The 21,151-nt window shown below is 42.0% G+C and overlaps 1 protein-coding gene across 1 annotated transcript in view; it reads right to left on the reverse strand.

The window, feature by feature from the left end:
• The window catches only part of LOC149275224 (receptor-type tyrosine-protein phosphatase T-like), a 97,866-nt gene that overhangs the window by 44,158 nt on the left and 32,557 nt on the right, over positions 1-21,151 (reverse strand). The window contains exons 2-4 of the mRNA XM_089504892.1: positions 2,099-2,224; positions 1,571-1,836; positions 254-335 (exon numbers count right to left, since the gene is read on the reverse strand). Coding sequence (XP_089361018.1) covers positions 254-335; positions 1,571-1,836; positions 2,099-2,224 — 474 coding nt within the window. The remainder of the gene's footprint in view (positions 1-253; positions 336-1,570; positions 1,837-2,098; positions 2,225-21,151) is intronic.

The raw sequence follows: 21,151 nt of genomic DNA on the forward strand, positions 1-21,151 counted from the left end.
TAAGGGTTTTGGCAACATTGCACTGATTACAAATTATTATTTTCGTGGTAATAAATGCATAGTTACAGGTTTATTATACATTAAGTGAAAACTGCAGGATTTACTTTCACCGAGTTTGTGGACGTGATACTGTATCTTAAAAGAAAACATTATATATATATATATATATATACACACACACACACACACACACACACACACACACACACAAGATTAGGAGTAAGAGCAGAGTACTTCTCGCTATTGTACATACGGCATGGATGCGCAAGGACACGGACCTCATCCACAGCAATGTATCCAGAATGATCCTTAACGGAAACTGCTTCAAATATGATCTGCGGAGAGACAGCAAGCCTGGGAATCACTGAATATCGCTGGAAAGCTAATGTTCAGAAAGAGCTGCCCAAGTGCCAAAGACATTAACAGGGTAATTGTATGGGCATCACTGAAGAAAAGGTGGCTAAATACTTATGCATGTGTCTGTGTATAGAAGAGTCACGCTATGGCATTTTCTCATTAAATACATAGAAGACATATTCTATGTTAGTCAAGTTACAGAGGCAATGTAGTGGGGGCTTTGCTCAAAAGCACTGAACAGCACCCATCTCGGATTGCGATTTACCTATTCACTAAACGTCTAGATGCTGTTGAGTCGAGTGCCATTAAACTGGGTCCCGCCGACACCGAGTTGTGCTCAACAGCTGTTCAGCTACTGTCAAGATGAACTCAACAGCTGTCGAGTTGGTCGTTGAGTCTGTCAGGGAAGCTTTTTGTGGGACTGAGTGTTCCAGTTTGTAAGCTGGTCTGTTGATGGAGTTGGCGATCAAATTGAGTCCTGAGTATGTCAGCCTCAAAGGGCTTATGGAGTTCTGCTGTTGAGTTGCAGTCCCTTTTCAACCTACTCGATGTAACGTGAATTTCTTTGAATCCGCAGGTTACTATGGCCGTAGAGGCCAATACGCCATCAGATCAAACATTTTAACACGTAATGGCCCGTCATTGTCTATGTGATTTATGGAAACACCAGGCTCTCTCTGCAAAGTGTTTCCATCAGACCTCTCATCAGTCATAGACCTACTAACACTAATTCCTACAGCTCCTTCTGCTCTGACCTGGAGCAAGTGTAGCCAGCAAGAAGCTATCTAGCTCATATTGAATTATGTTCTTCCATGTTCCTCGGCAAACCATTTGCTACTTTGTCGGCTACCCTCAGGCTACAGAGTATGGTGATTAGCTACGGAAATCCTAACATGCCAGAGACTTAAGAAGTCAGCTCCTACTTTAATTGTATTGCAGGAAAACTACTTTCTTTTTGCTTTGGATGACTTTGAGAAAATTCGATATACAAGCATATGTACCTGAACCTGTTTGTGTTTAAATAGAAATCGACAATATTATTATAATAAATGCAGTGGATACGTCGCCTTCAGTGCAGTTATTGTGCATATTGCCCGTGGCATGTAATGACCTAAATTAATTTAAAAATGTAATAAAGTTTGAGTAGTGTTTAGAATAATGTTTCTTCTGCTGTCCTGGAAACGTTATCATAGTGGGGCTCTTGTGGTATTACCTGGTAGAAGTTGGGCCAGAAAGTACTGATAGCCAGTTCTGTTCGGACCCAGCCATCCGTCACGACTCCAGACACATTCCACACTGGATTCCCCTGAGGTCCACCATTCACCTTTGCATAGACATTGAGGGTACCTGGACTTGAACGTCCAGACATATGATAATGGAAATCAATACAGTGGGTGTCATTTTCTTTGAGTACAGGGAGGAGGAGGTGGGCTTTCTGTCCAGAAGCAAAGCCAGAGCTGTTTACAAGCATGAAGGAACCTGGGGAAAAGAAAGAGATTATGGAGAGAGAGAGGTCAAAATTTATGATGGGGAGAAGTGGATAAAAGGTTGAGATAGGAATCAAGTCAAGGTGGGGAGAAAGAATGGTAAGAAAAGAAAAAAAAGAACAAAACAACACAATATGTGTTGAAGAAGGGAATGAACAAGACCAAGGCAGGAATAATAACCAGAACGAGATGGAGAAACTAAACTCAGAATCATCATGTTCCAACGTCCTGTGATTAGCGCTAGTTAATCTTACCTGTTGGTACAGTGGGATCCAACGAGGGTCTCTCCCATGTATTCACCTGTTCCCACGTAAAGCCAGTGGTGCCCAAAGCCACGCTGTAGCCACAGCTGCCATAATGTTCTTCAAAGGTGCATCCACCTGCAAGCCAGATTAATTCTTTATAAGCAGGAAAGCTCAAGCATTGCATAGAACACCATACTACACAACCCCCAACATTGCTGATGCTCAAAGAGAGACACTTCATGGAGGGTAGAGCCTTTCCAAGATTTAATGTAACTGATAAAGGCATTTAGTAGAACGTTGCAATTTATTTACACAATTTAAATTCTGAACACATCACACACCACCAAGTAGTAGAAGTTTCTTAAAAAAAAAAATCATACCGAAGATGGACTCTCGGCAGAAAACTAGAGATTAGGCTAAACAGTTTTGAGCGTTACTCAAGTATCACTTAATATCTGATACTGAGTATTGCAGGAACTATTGCATTGGCTGCTATTAACGACACTTTGACACACATTGCAGGACACAGCGATGGATCTCCAGAAAATCCCAGGGTTGGCCAAGATCATTCCAGGTCCAAAGCAGACATTCCCCATTGATGGTGCAAATTGTTTAATGCTTGTAGTAGTAGATGTTGGTGTCCACATTTTGCGAAGGGAAGAAGAACAAAACACACTGAACAGAAGCGGTATCCTCCAGAATTACAACAACAGAACGTGTGAAGGGATAACATATGCTGTTACGCCTTCAGAAAAACTAACAGTGCGATGCAGCAGCTAAAGATAGCTATTAAGGAGCTCTTGGCATGGGTAGTAGTAATACCTCTTTTCGTTTGCCTTGCACACACTTGAGGAACATATCTTAGTATAACATGTTTTGATCTATACATTTGCTAGCATCGTCTAGAAACCCGTTTCTCCCTGGCCGAGATGTTCCCTGATTATTGCTAGATAGTCAAGCAATTTAAAAAAAGAGTTCAATGAAAGCCATGCGTTTAGACCTATAATGCTCCGCTGAAGGAGCCCGCAGAGCGTGGATAGTGCATTAGCACTCAATTCTTGCCCCCCTGTTGGTCACTTGATACTGTACTAAATGTATTCCATTGGACGTCAAGAATAGGATGGGGGCAATTACTCTGCCTTGTGAACAATATAATCTTCTATAGCACCTACTGCTCTACAAAAAAATGGATTTTTATAGAATAAATAGAACATTTTACAAATGTGACCTTGTAAGGCACCTGAAGTCAAGCTTGTGATAAGGTATGGACTTCTTCTGTGTACATCTGAACATAACATAACTCAGCTGCGGTAATACGGGGGCAAAATCACTTTCACAACACAACAAGAGCAAAATAATAATAATAATAAAAAAAGGGGCAGTCATGGCAGAATACATTAGACTAAATGTAACCACGATCCTTTTAATTTTTGTTGAAGTACTACTATTATTCCCATCATCCATGACTACACTGCCATGACAGACAGCCTGGTTGTGTCCTGACTTGCCAGTTCTCTTAGATTTCATGGGACAGTCCCTGCTTTTGCCAGACTTTCCCATTCACAGTCAAATTATTGTTCCGGTGACGTCACGTTTACCACAACTGGCTAATTCTAACTCGGGGAGGCTCTGTTGCCATTGTAGCAGAAAAAGCCTTCTGAGAAGTTTCTGCGTTGAGGCAGTCGATTCCTAGGTGTAAAAGCAGCATTAAAGATGAAATGATAACATCCTACGGGGCCGATTTCAGAAAAAGAGCATTTGTTAATCATTAAAGTATTAACGCAGCGTGATCATCTCATGTGTTAAATAGTTCTTAATGACCAATTTCAGATTGTATCTTAGTTTGATGTCTTCATTTAGGAAATCTCTTATTGTCTAAGGACTTTGCTCAATGAAAAGCGTGAGAGATCACACGGTGAATACATTTACCTGGAATTGGGGGGGGGAGTTTAGGACGTTTGGTGAGCCGATGATCAGTTGTGCATAACAAATGAGGTTCTGGGGCACTGAGGAGGAAAACCAGAAGAGCGGTTCTCGATTTGGTTCCTGATATGGGCAAGTACTGGCGGTTTCAGGCCGATATGCACAAAAAAAAGTTTAAGAAATTGTAAAAGCTATATAAATATAAATATATTTGGTTTTTTTGTAAGGAAATAGGTCAAACAGAGTTTGTTCCAGAGTAAAATGTTAGAATCGTTAATTATTTTTATACAATTTAGAATTAACATTATTACTTTAATCCAATGTAGGGTTGCTGTGTTTAAGCGTTGAGATACAGAACTAAGGAAAACATTGAGGGTTATGTAGGAAACATGATTTTGGTGAAAAGCTTGAAGCGTGGTCTAATCACCATAGCAACACGTGGGAACGCCCAATCAGCATTGACACCAGGATCACTTTATTATATAATCCCATAGTTTTCTAGATTGTAGTACAGTTGGGGCAGAGCATTTTATTTCTCTAAATCCAAGCTATCCAGACAGATGTGATGCACCACTTGCTGTACACTGACACCTTGTACAGCGCTATGGAACGATGATGGCATTCCTGCCAACCGTCTCCCATGTGGCCATCTCATCACCATTCCTGGGAACTTCATGGCTTTGGTTACCCAGAGCCCCCTTTGTAGGATGCGGACAGGAAGTCCTGCTGGCGTCAGTAGGCAGTCCCACTGAGGTTGGTGGGAGGTTTTGCAGACATTGGTGGGCGGTCCCACTGAAGTTGCAGGAAACACGCTGTTTAAGGCACAAATGGGCGGGGGCGTGTCAGAGTGCCGTTCCCAGCGACATGCAGTTTTCCGGTGACCTGGAGAAGCAGCTCTTCTCTAGGGGTCTCCGGGCAAAACCGGCGGTGTTCCCTGGTATGCTCCTGGCGCATCAAGCCGAGCCCTGCGAGGAGGCCGGAAGTGTGAGCTCAGTGGGTGGTCCTGCCCCAGATCCGCCTTTAAACCACTCCCCCCTGCCTATTACCACCCCACAAAAAAAAGGTGTCCCAATTTGGACACCTGATATGTCGGGGAGGGGTGTATATGATGGTGCTATATAAATCAATAAATAATAAGAAATAATATCTTGTCCTTACCCATAGCAACTAAATGAAATCCCGTGGGATTGGACCGTTCCATTGGTTGCTAGGAGGATGAGACCACTTTAAGCAGAATCCCTATTTACACAAACGCCTCAATTAAGTATCATTCACAATTACATTGCATGCAAAGTGCATCAGCCTTACACGTTACCCTTTGAGTGGCTTTACAAGTATACAGAACCTATAGATTGTCCTGCGAATATTTACAGCCATCAGTTACATAGAAACGTTTATTGCCCCCCCCCCCATACTTCCCCTTTCTGTGGCAGAGTAAATTATAAACTCGATAAACTGCTTCTGATGTTGCCCAGCGGATGTGGTAGCAGCCAGACTGGCATAAATTAAAAGCTCTCTCTAATTGTCTAATTTAATTTAGCAGATGCGCAGGCACGTGGGATGCCTTTAATAGAACAGACTAAAGATCTTAACCCTTTAACGGCAGCCCAATGTTAACTGAGCTGTAGCCTGGCAAATATATCACATTATTACAGACTGATTATCAGGACCGGCTCAGACATCACTGGGTTTGGATCGACTAAACAGGGACCCCCGGCTACAGATTATCAGGACAGGTTCAGACAGTGCTGGGTTTGTGGATCAGGACACGCTGCCTGTATGTTCATGTACAATTTCTCAGTGTAAAGCTGTAAAAAAACAGGAATGGATACTTTTTACGATGTATCACACATCCCTGCCAGGCTCATACAAACACACATTTTCTCTACAATATACAAGACACACCTGGATGTGCCGGTACACAGAGCCAAAACTAAATATGTTTAGCCTGCAACTCCCAGAACCCTCAGCCAGACAAAGGTAGCCCAACGACAGCTGGAGAGCTTTCACTGCCCAACCTGTTTTTTTTTTATTTAGTTGCTGCTTCACGAGATAAGAAAAAAAGAAAGACGCACGGTTGAGCGGAGCATAGATTCCTGTTTTCACCCTCATTTAGAAATATGTAGAGCCAACGAGACAAGTGATTCCCGTGACTGTAATGCGCTGAAATGCTATTTTTCTGCTGGCTGCTTCTCCGGGAGCCTTTGTGTCTCGCGCGGCATGTATGTGAAACGAAACAGACCAGAAAAGATTTATGTTTTAATCATTTGTTCTGTCTTCTTGTATATGCTATGAAATAGAGGCACTCACACTCCTAACGTCTGCAGTATAACCATACTCAGTATAACCCATACCACCCAACAGTCACAGTATTTGTGGGACACCTAGCAGAAGCAGAACAGTGGGGGGGGGGCATCTGAGAGGATGAGTTGGTCTACTCATACGGACTATAACCCTGATACCCACAGGTCTAAGTGTTCGCTCATACTTACCCAGACTACTAGCGTCTGCTCATACTCTCCATCACACGCCACTACGCATTCATAGGCGTCAAAAACACCAAAAAAAAAAAAACAGTGCAGTTTAATCCAGGAACTGTTTATTGAAGGAATGCCCTGTGGGACGGGATCACTCACCTATAAGATTAGCAAATTAGCTGTGGCTGATTTGCAACACGCGTTACACTCTCTATATATGCTGATTAAATACTCCTCTCCGAAATGTTATATCCATAGGGCAATGCACAATTATAGCGCAGCTCAAGAATTACTCATTTACTTTTTCTTTCATGTTAATTTGGATTTGCAAGTGTGCTCATGATCATTTGACTATGTAATTTATAGTACTGCTAGCAATTAAAAAAAAAAAAAAAAAAGTACAAATAATTTAGAAAAGCACCAGTAAAAATAAATAAACGCTCTATGGCTGTTTCGGGACCCATGATACAATTATTTTGATTGTACGAAAGCATTATTCAGAAAATAAATCAGTTCCTGTATATACCAATACTAGTTGTCTTCTTTAAGATTTTGAGGCATACCTCTCAATTGTTCCCATTCCCTCGCTGGAGCCCTAATCCCCCTTGTCCCCTTTTTTTCTCCCCCGATGCCCCTCTTTTCTAGGAGCTCAGAATGTTTGCAGGGTATGAAGGTGTCACGGGGTTCTACAGCCCTAAAAGTCACAATAATGTGTTTATAAACATTTTATAAACTATATTCTTAGTTACATAAATTAATAAGTTTCAAAGTCTTGGTAAAGCCCCTGGATGCACCTCTATCCACATCCATTTAAACAAAAGTGTCCCTCTGGCCATTTTTAGCTGGCGGTGGGTACGTACTGGGCTCATTCTTATGGTATCATGGCTATGGTATTTAAAAAGCACTCTCATATCAACGGAACCATGCTTAAGGGGACTTTTACGCTAATATCCTAGGTCACAACTACCTGTCTGTCTCTGAACCTTACTTTTTTCCAAGGATCTGTTCCATGTTTGTCTCAAAACCTTCTATATAGATCAATCACCTTCCTATCGCTCTCGTTTATGTGCACTGTGTATCATTCTCCAACACAATGAGTCTCAAGTGTCTCGAAAGCACATGAGAAGGGATAAAAGCGGATGGAGAAAAAGATCTCCATGTTCCACCACTAGCGCTAAAGAAACCGGGGAGACTAAGTGCCCAGTTATAGCTGAGTCCTTGGAGACCTTCGATTTAATGCAATGGATTTATAAAAAAGGTTTATCTGGCCAAAATATTTTCTTTACGTTGATGCAAAGCTGTCTTCGCAATGTCACCGTTTCTTGGTTCCTCTTGCTTGATTTAGTTGAAATCATAAATGTTTAATTGGCTTGAGGGTTGGCTTTTTTGATGGCCAGTCAAGTACATTGATTTCCCATCCATTTATCCTTTATTTATGGATCTGTTTTTATGCCAAAATGTCTAATTTGGATCACATTTAGCATCACAGCAGAAGCCACAACAGTTTTTTTGGCCAAAATGTCCTGTTATATTAATGGCTCAGTCTATCCCAATGTTGAATATTCATTTTTAAGAGCATCTTAACGTGTCTTTGACTGAAGATAAGACCAGATCATAGCTCCTATGTCTTATAGACAGATTTATTTTGTTTGAGGACAAGGTAGCAAACAGTAATTGATGACAGATGACATGAACAGGTTTCTTGGATGCAAGAGATGGAAAACATGCCCTACTGTTCATGAGTTCATGACAATTAGACTGAAACTATCATCATATGGTACTCTCTCTCTATCCATGTATACATCTGTGCACGTATCTATGCAAATGTATATATTATGGGCAGGCTTATGAGCTCCCAGAAAAGAAGGACATCATGGGAGGAAAGAGGCGCATAGGGTAGAGAGCCCAAATATATATAAACAACAGGTACCTGCTCAAAGGAGCTTACAATCTAGATGGGGTTATATGGGTTTTCTGCAATGTGTAGCAGTAAGTTGATTTACGCATGTCTGTGTTTACATGGGAATTAGTACATTATAACTCAAAGCATCTTCAAAGTTCTATAGAAGCCTCCCACTAATGTCTAAATCACCTAAAATCCCAGACATTCTATAAAGCTTGTAATGTTCTTTTCTATATTACAAATCTTTATGCATCGAAATATTCCAGCAAATACGTTCATTGCTTATAGAAATTCACAAAGGAGGCTGTGGTTGCGCTTCAACAATATAAAAATATACAAAATGTTCATTGCTTAGCTTTTTTTTTTTTAATCCGTGTGCAGTATGTATGTCAAGCACGCTTTATTGCGACATTATCCTGAATTCTATCATTGATTAACATCACTGCCATTGGAAATATGGCACATCAATAACCACTCACTGCTTCATCATACCTCAATGAGATATGCCTTGCCTCAATATTTTTTTGGGTAATAAAAAAGATAAACGCCACCTCTCAATGTTCTTTGATATTAAAAATTTGTTGCAATAACCCAGGAGCGCACTACTGCTTGCTAATTAAAACTGCGCTAGCTTGTGGAGTTTAATCTGTGTAACATATGCCCGATTTTGTCTTAAATTACTCACTCTGCTTTATTCCTAAATTAGGATCTAATCACTGAATATTGCTTTCCAAGCCCTAACATGAAGATCAGCATCTACGATATTATGCTCTAGATTACAGACAGATCACCTGATTAACGTACTGCAATAGGAAGGCCAACCCCCCCAAAATAAGGATAAACTCATAGTTGGTACCATTTTATATGCAAATTAAACAGTTGTATAGGGTCTTACTAAAGGGGCAGCAATCACTTGATACCTATTCCCCGAAGCGTTCCAGGTTTGATCTGGAGTCTCTGGGTAAAACGCTGGTTCCTGGGTCTCTGTGGATACCCTCTTCTTTTTTGGGGGCGAGGAAGCCTTATTTAACCACTCCCACCTGTATGAAGCCCCTCCCACTCCGGCTTACTGGCTTTAGTGTTTGATACCTTGGTGATGATGGGCGACGCACTTGGCGTTTAGGATTTTGCTTTATTAAGTTGGGTTGACCCACACGGACAATGTTTTAAAGCTGGGTTTGTATTTCAGAGATGTGGGACTAGGGTAATTAACTCTGAAATTAACACTGAATTTAGGCACATTGTATGAGCTGCACTAGGAAACAAGTCATTACAAGATGCTCAACATGTCTACAGAAACCATATTAACCAATGACACCAAGAGGCTATAGAACCCCTCGGGGTGTACCTACGACATTATCTGCAAGACTTAATCTGAATGAGCATTCCATTTAGTGGCTACAACCATTCTGACAGTTTTAGGCGTCTTGTGGTGTTCCCCTGGTCTGTTGTCTTCTCTCCAGCAAGGTCTGCTCTGATTTCCCCAACTTGCTCTGCCTTTTAATAAGTGCTCCCCTACCTGGCCTGACCTGCTCATGCTACTTTAGACCAAGGTGTCTGCTCTACAGCTTTCTTCATACCTCAGGAAAATGCTTTTACTGCTAATATATGCGTTCTTTCCTCACTACAGATAATCCTTTCAAAGTCTTATCTGAGCAGGATAAAGGGGAGGGCGAGAGTACACTTCTAACACTCACAGACAGCACTTAGCAGCATTAAGATGGCTTTTATACGGGGTCAGATGAAGCTTCCCTTTGTGGTTGGCGTAGATTCACTCTGCATCTTTAGAGGAAGATGGAAGTTCTATGTGCAGACAATCGAGCACTACGCCTACTTTCATTCCTGAACCTGCTGGAACACAGATTTTTGTTTATGAGTCTTACATTCCAATGCACAGAAGTAATGTGGGAGACATAGCCCCTCGGTGGTTCTCTCAGACAATGTAAGGCTGTCAAGGGTTAATTTACATACCCTGATGCCACCCTCTCCCAAATATTATCTGCTCACCCACTTCGTTATATCATAGAGATTGGCACTCACATGGCCTATAATCAACCCCATTCCTCGTGCTGAACATCTGTTAGAATGGTTTTACAGGATCTGCACGTCTCTGCGTCCTTAAGCTCTAATTACTGATCCTCTGATCTGAATGAAATGTGGCAGCATCTGCAGTATCGTGGCCCCCCCACTGCTGTCTACCTCCTCGGTCATCCCTTAGGGACTTTGGGAACCCACAGGGACCCATCCCAGTTCCAGATATCAGTAAGTGTCAGACGGTGCCAAGCTGCACCTGTGGCCTCCAGTGGAGGACATGGGAGGGGGCGAAACAAGAAGAAATGAAGTCATCATGGAAAGTGGGGCTACGCAGAGCAAGCGAGGCTTAAAGAAATTGCAAAGGCAGAGACACGAGGCATGGCTCACATACACAGCTGCCCAGGCAGTCACACACACACTATATCCCTACTACTATTGTAAAGTTGAGTTTGCAGTTTTAGATCATTAATTCACAAAACCATGTCTGCAAACATTCCGTCCTGCATCCTTAGAAGATAACAATTTAGCGTCCTTAGACAATATTATCGATGGTGGGAGTTGTGACCTCATTTCATTCAGCTCGCATTTAACTATGACATCATGCTTACCCCGGGCTACAAAGATCTTCTATAACTTCATGTCCCTCCAGACCTAAAATTATACCTGCTCACTGTGAAACTAGGATTGTCCATGGGCAGTCAATGGGCTGCCAGCCTTCTAGGTAGGACACAAGGCTATTTAATTATGTTGAAGAAAGGGTAGGTTTTAATTCCTTGTTTAAGCAGACCCCCCAAAATTATATTAATATGATGGAGTGGAACAGATAATCATCGAAATTAAGGAAGCTCCTAGATGAACAGTCATCCTTATTTCCTAATTTAAATCATTCTGTTATTTTTAAAGGAGCACCCTAGCCCTATTTTCATGTTAAATAAATACATGTTAGAGTCAATTCTGCATGGACTCAAGTCTACTTTACTGCATGCAAAATGGCGCAGGTATTTTAGTTAGGTAACTTTAGTTATTAAAGTTAGAAAGTAAGACTTATGTCTGTCCCCCAGACACACACACACCATGACACAATACACCCAGACGCTCACTGGCACATACACACGGACACTCACACTAACACCCACTCATGCTAACACACACACATCCAGTCACAAAACGTTAACATACCCAGACACACACACACACACAAAAACACTAACACACTAGCTGCTGTGCTACTACCAGAGTTATTCAACACAATGTTACACAGCCTCACCATCTCCTGGAAATTAGGGCCATAAAGTGGCAAACCCTCCTTATTCCAGTCACGATTCTCGGAGGGGGTAATTGCCCCATCGTTCCTCCCTGGATCCGGCCATTCTCCAGCACTCTTTAAGAAATAAAAATGGAATATGGGGGACTACAGTGTTCATTTAAACAACTGAATTTCCCCCCGATGTAATTAAAAATAATACTTTGCGTACCCGGCCGTCTTTCTAAACCAACACTTTTATTATTAGTAATACCATGAACCAGGCACTGCAGGATTCAGTATTAAATTAACGTGTAAGGTTGTATAGAGCCACAGACACTCTAACACTCCCTCTCCATGTCCATTACAATGTACCCAATCAACGAAACAAAGTTGTATTAGTATGTTACAACATATACAGAAGGTGATACTTTCACAGATGGCTTGAATAGGGTAATTATAAATACATTATATATATATATATATATATATATATATATATATATATATATATATATATATATATATATATATATATATAATATATATTAATTTTTTTTATTAAAAAAAGTGTGAATTAGTTTTTACTGATGATTTGTTAATAGATGTTCATTTTTTACGGCTTTATTTGCTCAATGAACGAAACCGTGCCTTCACTGATCCGAGCGAAACACTCTTCAGATCTCACCGTGACATGGACACGCATGAAGCGAACATGGTTAGCTTTACTGATCCCTGTAGAAAGAAACGTGCACGGCTGCCTCTGTAATAAGAAACACTAAAAGCTGCCTACATACTTCCAGCTAGTTGCTATTTATTCCTGCACTAAATGGTTTTCGAGATATTTATCCTTCCATTATATTGGCCCCTAAAGGCAGAGAAGGCATCTTCTGCTTAATAGTTTCTGCTCCGGCCAAAATTAACTTACCCTGGTGTTACCATGGTATTCATGCAGATAACGCTCTCCGGGGCACTAATAGACTTACTAGGATAGCTCTTTCATCCCAAAGCACCTCGTAGTTGTACGCAGCAGGGTTTTTTTCTTCAGTATAGCTGGTAAATGTCAAGGTATGTTTCTTAGTTCATAAATAAAACTGTGCACTGCAGCAGATAGCATTAGGAGGGTTAGTCCCTATTTTGGGACCCAGAATACTCTGTCCTTCCTTTCCCCCCTGATTTTACTCTTTTACAGGGGGCTCAACATGTTTGCTGGGTAAGAGTGCATCACGGGGTTGGTAAAAGTAACAGTAATGTGCATAATAACAACGGAAAATGTGTTAAATAGTCACACTCTGAAAACCAAAACGCCACACTTTTAACATTTGAAATGTTGGGATGGGTGCTCAGTGGGAATAGCAAAGCAAGAACCAACGTGTTATGGAGGATGAACTGGGTGCTCACAAGCCATTAGTAGAAGGTTCCACAGAGCAGTGCTCCAGAACATGCATAGTGGGGCACGGAACCGCTGTTGCTAGACTCGTGTCTGCAGGTGAGTCACAGGTGAGAAGAGAGAATCTCTGAGTGCCAGAAATGCTGTCATAGTGCAGGGTGTATTTATAGGGCAGAAAACATAAGCCCAATCCTTGGGAGGAAAGACATCCAATGTAGGATACTTGAACCTTCAGAAATCCTGGGGCCCAGTACAAACTTTAAGCTTGGTCCGTCCCATTTCCATCCCATTGCTCTACCCATGAACCGGCCTTTTGATCCTCCCATCATCTTGCCTTAGCCTTCTGTTGCATCTGCTCCTCCTGTCACCTCCTTCTACTCCTTTCAGCCAATTAGTTGTGATATTTTCAGCTAAATAGGGGCTTGTGGGAGGTCGTTCACTGGGAGAACTGGGACACCATGTCAGTTTAGAAGCAAAAGGATGCTCCTACTTGAGTTTCCTGGCCAACTTGTGGAGCGCATCTGAGGAACCCATCTAGCTCTATAGGGATTTCCCATTATTCGCTGAAGTGGGAGCTCTGCCAGAAAATGCTAAAACCCTACATCCACCATCAGTACACTTACAATAAGGAAATATGCTTCCTCCATCGAGGACAAAACCATATTTAAACACATTTACTTCTATGCCTATGTCGATAAAAGCAATAACAAAATTCCTACAGAAAGTCTCGACACATCAATATATACGCATTACACAAAAGGTATATTTATGAAAGGTTTTGCAGCAGACACTGATGTCTAGAATGTTGATGCTTGGACTAGCATATGACTATTAAGGCTCAAAGATGATTTAAAAGCCCCGCATACGGGAAAATAAAGCATTGCGGTAGCCTGAACGCTGCTCCAGATAATGTGCTGCCTCTCATTACCTTAAAAAAAATCGTAAATGATTTCATACTAAGCAGAAAATTGTTTCATTTTTCAGAGGGTTTTTAGAATACATAGCAAATTCCATGTGAGAAGAAAGGCCGTTTTTAAGGTTATTATTCCTGGCTCTATTGAACAATAAAGCGATGGCTTAGGATTGTTATACGGCCACCTTGCAGAGTTTGAGGCGCTGCGAAAATATATTCATAAAGTTAAAGATACTATCAAACATAATGCAGCATTTACAATGTGTATAAAACAAAATCAAGCTACACATTCTGCTAAAAGAACTGCTGACAATGTAGAAATCAAGAGGAAAAACTATTTTAACAAAATAATCCAAACAATAAAATTAACAATAACAATAAGTGATAGCTCAAAAAAAAAAAACATAAAAATTAATTTCCACCATTCTGGTTGCCGAGTTGCATTTAGAACATTAAACTTTAGATATACCTTTTTCCCCCTCTTGATCTATACATTCCAGATTGTATTGGAACATGACAATAATTGCTGGTAATTACATGTGAAAAGGGAGCGCTATGAATGGGGGTATCACTCTTGTTGTTACACTATTACCAATAGTACAAACAGTTCTTCATTTATATATGCGGCCAATTAAGGCAAAATACAAGGAACTAGTTTAGAGATTTAAAACTACTTTGAAGGTTCTGTTCCACTTCTTAGAAACCATAGCAGATTTGCGACTTTCCTCTGAAGGTTTAATTACATAAAACCCAACACAAATGCTTAACATTTTTTAATAAATAAAGGCTCCAGGCACTCAAGGGTTCCAGCTCAGGCAGATGTATTAAAGGAAGACAGAAAACGTTTCGACCTCACAATGAGGTCTTTATCAAGTTATGCCGAATCACTTAGTGATCCCACTTATGATCTTTCCCTATTATACTCACACAGACTACATGCACAGCAGATGATACTTGTTTGTGAGCACCTTCTGTGAAAGACCAGTGCTATAGATGAAAGGTAACCCACTCAGATCTCCTAATGACATCCACAGCTCTATGTTCTACTACTATACTTTGAGTCTTTCTAAGGACCTCCTAGTATCAGTGCCTCTGATAGGAGTCTATCTTGTAGAGGTGAAAACTTTCTCTCATATTCTAAGAATGGCAGGAAATTCCACTTTCTGTCCCTCGTAAACTTTTGAAGAAGTTTCCACCCAGAGTTTCGGCAGCCAGTGATATCACATTAATATTATGATGCATGTGACATTTCGTTAAGGAAATGGACCGATGGGTCATGACGCCAGTGGATGGATATTTGAAGTTTTGGCACTACTTCCTGAAGAAAGGCTATTCATAAGTACTCACACAGGAAGAAAATGTTGCTTTTCTCCAGGCTGGTGGGCTGTGCCTTTTGGCCACCATTTGTACCTGAAGACTCCAGTTGGTCTCCTTTTCAGGGGAGACCCTAAAGGACTCACATTAGGCTACGGTTTGGGAGGCAAGGGGCTGCATATCCCCTAATGGGAGCCCCAGAAAACAAAGACTGAGGACCTGGAATCCAGTGTGACCTTACCACTGGTCGTAAGGATAAAAGAAAAAAAGGAAAACAAATAATAATGCATGTCCTATAAATTAGATATTAAAAACTGGGTAGAAAGTGGAGAGATTTGGGAGGGGTTCATCATAATTATAAAAGTGTTTTATTTTTAATTTCCAAACTCCTCTTGCTGATGACTCAAAAGCATGCATCAGTGCAAATATACGGTATGGAGGCCAAGAGCCTTCTTCAAATTATTTTTGGTCTTTTCAGGCAAATAGAAACATAATAACATCAAAATATATAGCAGTATAATGGAGTATCTGTCCAGAGAGGGAACGTGGAAAAATATATTTAACTGTAGGCATCACTTGGATTGTACTTTTGTAGTTGTAGTTTTTCAATCAATATAGTTGTCAGATTTCATGAAACTGTATCTTATCAAGTGTTTTCTTTACAAATTGATGAAGTTTAAATGCAACGTTCATCCTGTAAAGAAAAATCAATCAATTCTTATCTGGCCAGATTGCGGAAAACACAAAAAAATGATTCCAGTCTGACACACCAACAGACGTGTTCATCATCTCAAAAATGAAATGTACCCATTGAAAGTAATTTTTTAAATAAAAAAATAGAATATGTAGGCATAGAAATGACAAACTCATGTCAAGCACTTTGATTTCATCCCTGAATGCTCCGGGCATCACACATGGTCCTCTGGGGTGGTCCTTTCATCTATTGGTGAGACGCATTGGGCCCCACCCACTATTCTGTGCACTAGACCCACTTGCTTCAACTTTCTCATCCTACTAAGGCTTAGCCACACCCCTGCTTATGACCAGGCACACATTTGAATTAAGTTATGCTGTTTGTTTTTTTTTGTCCCTTTTTCTGTTCTTCTATAGATATTGCATGATTTTCTACAGCATTTTTGTTATAGGAAGGTGTCAAATGTGGTCATGTGATTGCTTGGAATTAAGCTCAGACATTGTGTTTTAATTACATTACGGTACATGCATACAAAATAAAGACCTCAAGGTCTGCGGGTAGACACGTTAACATCCCTGGTGCAGATGCAAAGTTTAATTTAGTGACAAAAATGGGACAGGTGCTTTCAGGTGTCACAGATAGAACAAAATGACTCTCCTAGCAATCAGTGGGCTAATATTTGACAGAGGGGCAGCTTGCCCATGAGGGTGGCAGGCGGTGGAGTTGGTTTCATGCCCTCTTTATTTTAACATGGTCCGGCGCAGGTAGAAGCTACATGAAACCTGTTTGAGGCCTACATGTTGTCAGTGAGGCTTCTCATATGTCTCCTGTTTTTCCCACCTCTCACATCTCCCAGTCTAGGGATCAGAGGAGCTCTAGATGTAAGTGAGGCAAGCTCTGGTACCTCATTACAGAAGCGAGTATAGCCTTTCCTCCTTAGATATCAAAGGAGACGCTTAGAAGCAACAACTTCTGGAGGAGGGAGAGGAGAGAATGGAGACTGAATCACGAAGCAGTCGGATATATATGACAAGTACACAGAAGATCATGTGTGGAATTGGCACCTCGCAATAGAAATTAGCATTAAAACAGAAGTTCGGTAACTCTGGGGTGCCCTGTTGTCAACGGAAACCAGAGAATCAAAGAATGAGTTCATTTGTCATAAATCATACAATGGAATCAACAATGGAATTCAATTGTTTGTGTCAACATGCTGTACAAAGGGCAGACTTCACGCCCCGCCGTTCTTTTCTGTGTGTCAATTTGCTATAGAAGGGACAAGTTTCATGTCATTCTTCCATTTCATAACGGGCAGAAGTACATGAAACAGGAAATAAAGATCACCAATCTACCCCCAAGAAAGGGAACCAGTAATAGAACGTCAGTGCATAGTAAATTTTTTGACATTCAGGGACCCCAGGAGTCACTCGGCAGAAAGACTTACATAATGCTGCTTGCCCTGGAGGAAATGTCCCCTCCTGTTGCAAATGGGGATGAGATTATCGCGGGTTGGGTTCCAAGGAAAAGGGGTAGTTTTGAGGAGGAGAAAAGGGTTTCCCACCAAAGGGTAGGGGACAGGGGGGTATAAAAAGTTAGGGCGCCCCCCCCCCCTTAGTGTACGTAAGATTCCCACCTGCCCACCCTGATGCTGGGTTTGGGTCTGTCATGTGTTTTGTGGAGGTTTGATGGCAGAAGGGTCACTGTATGACAAGCCTGATATGGAAAAAGGTCAAGCTGGTGGATAAAGATGATAGATGTTAGCGTTCTAACTGGATATGAGGGGGACTTGGTACTAGCGAACACTGTTAATCTGACCCACTGTGTTAATGAGGAACAACAGGTAGCATGCTTAGACAATGTCTATAGGAATGTATAGGAGATGGAGGTAAGAAATCTACAAACATATCTCCATATATTAAATATAACACATCGAAGCATATTCAAAATTCATTATCCAACATTCTCTCTCTTTCACGTTTGTTTGATGCGCACATTCACAACCTTGCCTCTTCCAAACATTATGAAATGATAGAAATGTAGGAGAATTAGTGAATTCTACATTCCGTCTGTAATATATGGCTGTATTAAAGGGTCTACACTCACTGGGTATGGAATTTTACCTCCAGCTCACAACCGATAAGTGTCTTTGTCCCAAATCATTTCAATCAACTGAAGCGAAACCATCTCCGCTCTATTAAATTACCTGCATCTTGACTAGCGGACCCGTGAAGTGTCTTTTTTTTTCTTTTCCAATCATAAAAATGTTTGTTTGTTTTGTTCTTCAAATAAACAGAAAATATTAAAAACACGCCACGTTCACCGCTTGGGTAAAGGATGGGAGGTAGAAGCTGGGGGGTGTGAAATTGATTTTTGTGTTATGTACACACACCAGAAAGTGCCTAAGATTATCACATTAAATGTCACAAGGACTATGTATTTGGTGAACTTCTGTCTAATGTTTAATGCTGATACCAAAATGGGTGGTGAGTTAGGGCCACAACAGGAGGGGCTACAATTAAACTACTCACACCGGGCTGTCCTCCAGGACATACCTCCCCAGCCACTGTCTACCATGTTGAGTGCGGGGATATGACATTATACATCAGTGCGCAGTAAGGTCACTATGGTGTTAACTCCATAATATATTTGGGCAGTTACAAGGGAGTTCACTGATCTCTGACATACCTCCCCAGAGGTGTATTTTTACCATGGGAGCTGCCCTAGGTCTGACGCAGGACAACGCCTCCAGTTGCCCCTCCACTGCTACTATCATCACTGTGACTGTCAGAATATGATGTCTATACCTAGGAACTTTCAGGCTCCGGCTACTCGGAGCCCACCCTTGAGGGTAGGAGATGCCGCTGAGATCAGTGGACGGTCCCGCTGATGTTTACGGCGGTCACGCTGACATTGAGGGCAGTCCTGCTGACGTTGTGAGGCACACATAATTGTTGGAGGGGAGGTGGGAGTGTGGTGTGCGGCAACGCCATCCCGCGACCCCGAGATTTTCTGTAGTTACCCACAGATCCAGAGAAGTTGTGCTTTACCCAGAGCCTCAGGCCAAGTATAACGACATCCTGTTTCCTAACCCTGCCACCCTTCTGTGCCAACAATACATCTTTTTGATCTGTACCTTTGTCATGTGGCTTGTGCAACGTATAGATCGAAAGGACCCTTGGGAGTAGGGCGCAGCTAGGCGGACAAGGGCCATATGTGAGTGTGGGGGAAGTATAGAGAATTGGGGGGAGGTGGCTAGTAGTGTGATAGTGAGGAGGATAGGAGTCCAGTATAGTAGGGCATATAGGGGTGCACCTCCCCTCACCCTTCCCTCAGCCACTTGCTTGGCTTGGTAACAGCTTCCCACCCACGCCCCGTCTTTTTACTTGGTTTGTTTTGTATGCTAATGCTATTTTTGTTGTCACAGCTGGCCCTCCCCTAGCCTCTGGTAATGCTACTGGATAATGGCCGTGCCCACTGAGCTAAAAGCCCGCTAGTGGTTGGCAGTAATTAGAGGTAAGGCCAGGATTGGAGGCCGATTGGTTGGTGGACGAGGGGGGAGGGGATGCACCCGAATACTTCTTTTATGTCATTGTTAATGACATTTGGCAAGGATGAGTTATTCAGGGTTATTATATATTAATATGTTTATGTTATTGGTAAATTAATAAACTCTGTGGTCTGTTTTCACCATAGAATTTGTGTGTCTCCGTTATTTAAGGATTGGTTGGCATTTTTGGTGTTGTCAGAGTCTCTATACACTGTACCCACTACCTTCACACATGTATTTTTCTTTAGAAAGGGCCATATCAAGGATTTTGTGTACACCGGGAATAAAATATACATCATCCGACACATGGGAGTTTTACTTTCACAGAACAGAAGCTGAGTTTTATTACTACATTACCCTTTTACGCCTATCAACTCTACAATGGAAGAGAGGATTAAATAAGAGGGGGGAATGCGTAATTACTGTGTGCGTGAGGATCCTTCTGTCACATCCTCTGCATGTACAAGATGCAATTTTAACTTTAAACACAATATTTAAAGATAGTTAGATTTTGTCTATTTATTCTTCCTATTAAATGTTTATATAGATTGTCTGCTGCATGGAGAGGTAGCTAGAGCTTTTTTTAGTTGTTTTTTTTTAAAAGAGAAGCCTAAAATGGCAAAATAGGAACCATCTTACAAAATCAAGAAGAGCTTGGTACAATAACACGGAATGATTATGCGGCGCATCGGGAGGAGTTGTAGGGAGTGTTATGCGGTGCATCGGGAGGAGTCGTAGGGAGTGTTATACGGCGCATCGGGAGGAGTCGTAGGGAGTGTTATACGGTGCATCGGGAGGAGTCGTAGGGAGTGTTAAACAGCGCATCGGGAGGAGTCGTAGGGAGTGTTATGCGGCGCATCGGGAGGAGTCGTAGGGAGTGTTATAAGGGCATCGGGAGGAGTCGTAGGGAGTGTTATGCGGCGCATCGGGAGGAGTCGTAGGGAGTGTTATGCGGCGCATCGGGAGGAGTCGTAGGGAGTGTTATGCGGCGCATCGGGAGGAGTCGTAGGGAGTGTTATAAGGGCATCGGGAGGAGTCGTAGGGAGTGTTATACGGCGCATCGGGAGGAGTCGTAGGGAGTGTTATGCGGCGCATCGGGAGGAGTCGTAGGGAGTGTTATAAGGGCATCGGGAGGAGTCGTAGGGAGTGTTATGCGGCGCATCGGGAGGAGTCGTAGGGAGTGTTATGCGGCGCATCGGGAGGAGTCGTAGGGAGTGTTATACGGCGCATCGGGAGGAGTCGTAGGGAGTGTTATACCGGGCATCGGGAGGAGTCGTAGGGAGTGTTATACGGCGCATCGGGAGGAGTCGTAGGGAGTGTTATACCGGGCATCGGGAGAAGTATATAGAAGTTTAAAAAGTAGACTGCTGGAATATTAATGAGTCAAATGGAAACATTGTCCCCTCCAGTAAAAGAAAAAAAAGGTAAAATAACAAAAAGTTGAACACAAGATCACAGGCTCTCATTTCCTGGAGAGATGATACTCTGCTTGCGTGAAGATGAATCCAGATGTCTACAGCTACAGAGAGGTGGCAACAGGTGATACCAACAGAGGCTGGTGCTGCGAGGCTACTGAAACAAACGGCTGACCACACTACGTAGAGAAGCTCATAATGCCGCAAAC

Source organism: Sceloporus occidentalis, unplaced genomic scaffold (genome assembly GCF_023333645.1).
Source record: "Sceloporus occidentalis isolate IW3139 unplaced genomic scaffold, rSceOcc1.0.p SCAF_293, whole genome shotgun sequence".
In the NCBI taxonomy this organism is placed as follows: Eukaryota; Metazoa; Chordata; class Lepidosauria; order Squamata; family Phrynosomatidae; genus Sceloporus; species Sceloporus occidentalis.